At 41.0% G+C, this 5,762-nt stretch overlaps 1 protein-coding gene across 1 annotated transcript; it reads left to right on the forward strand.

The window, feature by feature from the left end:
* Nucleotides 1-244: 244 nt before the first annotated feature.
* LOC127307255 (vesicle transport protein GOT1) lies at nt 245-5,303 on the forward strand. The gene is made up of 7 exons (XM_051337980.2): nt 245-435; nt 1,804-1,896; nt 3,683-3,774; nt 3,872-3,952; nt 4,474-4,571; nt 4,647-4,722; nt 4,893-5,303. Exons 2-7 carry the CDS (start codon nt 1,869-1,871, stop codon nt 4,920-4,922), a joined length of 405 nt encoding a protein of 134 aa, XP_051193940.1. The 5' UTR covers nt 245-435; nt 1,804-1,868; the 3' UTR covers nt 4,923-5,303.
* Nucleotides 5,304-5,762: the final 459 nt, after the last annotated feature.

A 5,762-nucleotide genomic window follows, 5' to 3' on the forward strand; every position in this document is an offset into this window, starting at 1 on the left:
TGGTTTTGTAACGAATTTATGAGCGGCTGTGTGCATCTTAGTTATGCAGAGGCCGGATCTATTGCGGAAGTAATAAAGTGCTCATTTAAAAAAAATATGTATTTTCCTGCTGTGCCCGGGCCGGCCCGCGTGGGTAACAGCGAGAAAAAGCCCGTCCTTCTGTGGGCTTTGTGCCCAAAAAAGCCCGGCCCGATGTCGGACCCTGTCTGGTGGACCCTCGTGCCCTCAGCTAACGCCTTCTCCTTCTTGTGCAAAACGCTTCCCTGCCGTTCCGGTCAGCCGCTGTTACCACCATCGAAGCCGGCGGCCGGTGGCTACCGAGCGGAGCTCTCGCCGCTCTCTCCGACCAAAGCTGAACGCCGGCGCGCGCTGCGATCTACTCCCACCGCATCCTCCCACATCGCGTGGGATCCGTGCTTCATCGGTGGCCGGCAGGTAATAAGCCCTAATCCCACTCTCCTCGAATTGCTTCCCCGCGCATCTCGATCCATTCCCTGCAGGCAGGCGCCGATGCCCGCGAAATTTTGGCCACCCCGTGCGCTGTTCTGCCTCTTGATCGCACCTCCGCGTGGTCGTATTGGGGCAAACCCTCGCCGGAACCGGTACCTCGAGTCTTCCACCACCCGAGCTGTTGCTGCCGTTGCGGTGTTAGAGCCGTACTTCGAGTCGCAGTGCTCACCAGCCCGCCGCGGCATAGGCTGCAACTACTGTCTACTGGGACATGTGAACTAGAGCTGTAGCACTAGTAACTGAAACTTTCGTCCTGACTTCATCTGGCTCAGCGTCTACTGCGCTGGCATACGCGAACTTGCCCAAGTAAAATGCCTGTAGCTTCTCTGTTGTGATTGTATATCTGTTTCATAGAAGTTCTGTGCTCGTGTACTAAACCAACACAGAGCTACTGGCTCGCTCTCCTGCAAGTTCTGGAGCCCGGATGTACCTGGAATGGATTAGTTGACACTTTGTACCCTTGGCCAGCTACCATAGAGTTCAAATCAAAGCTGATCTTATTTCTGCGAAGAGTTGTCGGTCAACTCTGTGATCCTGATTCGAGTTTGTTACTGCAAGTTGTGTTATTCCTGTAGTTTCCTGTCACAGTTGGTAGCTTTTATATAGCAATTGTTTCTGCACAAGTTCAGGAATGTTGAACGTGTTTGAAGGGGTTGGAATCCTTAAGCTATGGTACTGCGATTTGCATAATTGTTTGAATTAAGATACATCAGGTACTATGGACATAAGTGCTGGTATTTGAATTTGGAACAAACTAGCCCTGTAGTTCTTTAAAATGTGGAAATAAGTATTGGTGCTAAGTGTTTTTTTGTGGGTTGCTCATCGTATATCCCCACTTTCTGATATGAGCATCCTCTGTTGTTTTGCTTTACCATAAGCAGTCATAGATAACTGGTACCTCTTCAGAGCATAAGTCAGAAACACTAGTTTTTTTGTATATCTTTTTAGTTTGCAATTGATTATTTCTTTAACAGAAATACCACCACTGATATGCTAAAGTGCCACTTAAGCAAAATACCACTCAAATGTTATGCCTTCATAAAATACTACTGCAAAATGTGCTGTTAAGTTTGTTGCTGTGGGGATTTAGCTTCGGCAGGTTGGGCGAGTTGGATAAACATGTCTAACTTCTTTGTATTTCTGTTGTCCAACATCCACTTTAGAAGTCTCATACAGCCCTGTGATACCACCCTCTGTCCAAGCAGAATATCTGTGTGATTCTGAAGATGTGCTAATCTTCCTTTATTTAATTAATGATTAGATTTTTTAATGTACTGTTATGTGAAATTGCAGGCTCAGTTGGTGCCTAGGTGGACTAGTAAACTGAAACTGTATTGCTATCTTCCGGTTCTGGTGCAATGGCCTACGAGATCAGCGAAATCAAAAGTAAAGCTCTGTTCTCATTTAGCACTACTACTTACTAGCTACTACAAGTGACTAAAGCACTTACATTGATTTTGGTTTTGATATTCAGTAAGAATGAGGATGGCAACTGTGTCCCTTCCTTTTAAGTCAAGTTGAGAAAATAGAAAATCAAAGTACCATTGCAAATGTGTGTAATATGGTGTCCTAAGAAGTATTTAAAGATGGATCTGATCAATGTCAAACGATCATCTATACTGGTCCTTAAGAAGTATTTAAAGACATTTTGAACACTCATTTCCAAGTTTTGAAGAACTATGGATAAATTCATATACAGCATAAAGTATGAACCTGCAACATTTACCCCCCACCCACATACAAGCCCCCCAAATAATTGCCAGTTTGTCCATATACAAATGGTTTTACCAAATGGAGTACACATAGTTCATGATATAGGCCCATGACCTTTTTTTTTGTTTACAGCATACAGATCAACACAATTTGCACAATTTTTTTTGTAGCTTCACTTCATGCTATAAAGTACATGTAGGATCTTACTGGATTCTTAGAGAAGACTCGATTTTTTTTTTTACTTCATCTCGACATTTCCACCTTTTGTTGCCGTTTTTATATACGATTAAGGCTACCACGTATTTGCAATGCTAGTTCCCCAATGACCCTCGTCATGACGGCATATTGACTGTTAAATATCTTTGCGATGGTATTTTGACAATTGTGTCTGTTCCTGTTACTGCAAAACTGAGTGGTATACCACTACCTCGTAATTGTTAGAAAAAAATCCAGATGACCCCTGAACTTTGAAGTAAAGTTCATTTGATCTCCCGAGCTGCAAAACTGGATATTAACCCTGTATTCTTTCACTTAATGCCGTGTGTCCAGTTTAGAGGTGGCTTTGCCATGGTGGGCAACAATGTGGCAAAAAATTGCTAGTACCAGTTTTAGAGGTGGGAGTGTACAGATTGCAAACGTTTAATAATATTGCCAGTTTTTTTTTTTCCTGTACACACTTTGGCTCTGATATGTGTAAACCATATATTTCTCACGTTGACTTTATTGAAAAATTTGAATCAAACTGAAATATCGTTTACTTTAAAACGACATAAGAGAAGAAATAATTTGCAGAAATTATAACGAGTTTATACTCCTGGGTACATGTGCTCTTCTTATTCCAAGATGTTTTACAGGTGTTTTGAAGTTCTAAATTTTGTAAAATAATATCACATGTGCATGTTACAATACATTATGTCTCTGAAACGTTTCATGAAAAATTGGGTTCATTTGTTGCCTGCACTATGACTGCATTTGGCATTGTGGTGGATTATGACATCCCTGTTTTCGCAGCCAGCTTTTGCCGTTTGGTTAACCAACTTATTCCTGCTCTCATAGCTACTTTGTTACACTATACTATAAAACAATTTTAGTGCAACACAGTTAGCAATTCAGAATATAATACAGCAGCCGGAAATTATGGCTAAAAGGACAAGAATGAGGGGGCTAAAAAGCAGCATTATCCTGACCTTGTTTTCCAGCATAGGTCAGAAAATGCCGAATGCACATAATGCCTGGTTATATATGTTTTTCTTAGAAATCTTGGTAGCAAGCGAATTGTTCTAAATCGCTGCCTTCGTGTGAGCCTGAGCTCAGATTGAAGTTATCACTTGCACAGGGGCTTTAAGAATAGTAATATGATCGAGAGTAATCAAGTTCAACTTACAGAAAGTTGGCGCATGTTTATATTTTCTTCTTTTCAGATGTAAATTGAAGTACTAATGATCATATTTCAATGTAGAAATTGGCATAGGTTTGGTGGGCTTTGGCATCCTATTCTCATTCCTAGGCGTTATCCTTTTCTTTGACAGGGGTTTGTTGGCTCTTGGTAATGTATGACACACCAATTCACAGAATCTTCTTGTTTTATAGATCCTTATCAAATGAGATAATAATGCCACTTTATTCTTGTCTACCTTGTTTCTTCCAGATTTTCTTCTTGACTGGAGTAGGCCTGTTACTAGGTTGGCACTCTATGTGGCAGCTATTTACAAAGAAGGCAAATATTAAGGTAGTCAACACTTGCATAGACACATTTTTTCTGGAATCTTAGACGGATACATTTTTTTACTGGAAACTTAGATAGATATATGACATAACATTGCTTCATCAAAGCTCAAAACTATACTTGGTTATATTATCTTCTATCCGTTGCTTACTGAAGCCAGATTTCTTCTTGAATGTGTATGACTATGACATGGCTCTCTTGCATGGTTAAGCAAGCAGTTGATTACGTAGGTGTTATATTTTCTGTTTTGCAAAGGATACTAAAGGTGTTGATTGTGAGTCTGGTTATGTGCTGCAAAATTGCTAACGTTCGGAGATTAACCATGGATGCCCAGTATATAATACATAGAATACTGATTGCATATCGCATTCTCTCAGACAACTATATCCATCAGGAAAATTCAAGTCTCTTTTGCAACAATGCAATATCATGCTGCTCTTTATTAGTCTTGTTCATTAGACAGCGAAATGCTGACCACATTTATGCGTCTCCCAGTTCTACATGTTAATTTTTTTTTTCTGCAGGGATCTATACCTTTCTTCCTTGGTCTGTTTCTCCTGTTTGTCCGATGGCCTGTTGCTGGTATGATTATGGAGCTGTATGGATCTTTTGTCCTCTTCAGGTCATCGCCTACATCAACCCATTTCTTCATAATACTCATTTTTGGATGATACTGAGTTTTGCTTTCATTCTGCAGTGGTTATGGGGCTCCTATCCAAGCCTTCATATATCAGATTCCAATCATTGGATGGATTCTGCAATACCCCTTTCAGGTGAACTCTTCTACATTTGTCTTGCATATATGTCATTACACTTAACTGCTGCCTCACACATTTGCTGATATCCTCAATCTGCACTTTCCTGGAGCACTAAATTCTGTGGTATTCACTGTAGATTATACGTATAACTGATGCTTCAGTTTCCATCTTCTCTATTTCTGCAGCTGTTTGGTTTGAGGCGTAAGCGTGCTTGATGGCTTTTGGTGTGAATTAATTCATGGGAGAAATAGCATACTGGGTGGTGTCAGATTGTCAATATGAAAAATTGCTGTAGCACCTACCTTCTGCTACGATGCTCTTAAATACTCGTGTGTATCTGCAAACTATGGGCTCCCTAACCTTCTAGTTGTGCTGGCGTCTTTGCTCTTCAATCAGCATGCACTAGGCAGTAGTTTGATCTTCAATGTTCATATTTCGACATGGCAGAGGTTTCAAATTATGTGATTGGATTCTTGGTTTTACTAAGAGACGCTGACCCTCGTTATCTCATCACCCCAACACAGTATGTAGGAAACTGTTGCTTGATGTGTTTGTTTCTGTTTCTTGATGCAGTTCGTCTCATGTTTGTTTTATCCTATCCTAATGTGCATGATTTAGTGTTGCTTTGAACCAATATCTTTTGGCAGAATTTGCCTGTCATGTCCAGGCCATCTTGTGCTGATCTGACCTTATGGAGGTTTTGATATGTGGTCGCCACCATTGTATCCTTCAAACCTTTCCTCAGATTTGACCAATTTGACAGTGACAGGTACACATCTTGATATCTTAAGCCAGCATCTAGCTTCGCACGAGTTAAAAGAATGTTTAAACTTCATGAACTTCTATCATCAATTTGTGACAAACTCTGCTCTAATACCTTTATTTTCAAACTTATGTCTGATTCATGCTGAAACTAAGGGTATCCCAATGGTACGGCTAACTGAAATATTCGCCTCAACTCTGGTCAAGTTGTGACAGCATTCTTAGGGCATCTCCAGCGGTGCGACGCATTTCGGACGCCCAAATTGTCCGCGGGCGTCCGTTTGCGTCGCTTG

The sequence above is a fragment of the Lolium perenne genome, chromosome 6 (genome assembly GCF_019359855.2).
Source record: "Lolium perenne isolate Kyuss_39 chromosome 6, Kyuss_2.0, whole genome shotgun sequence".
Lineage (NCBI taxonomy): Eukaryota > Viridiplantae > Streptophyta > Magnoliopsida > Poales > Poaceae > Lolium > Lolium perenne.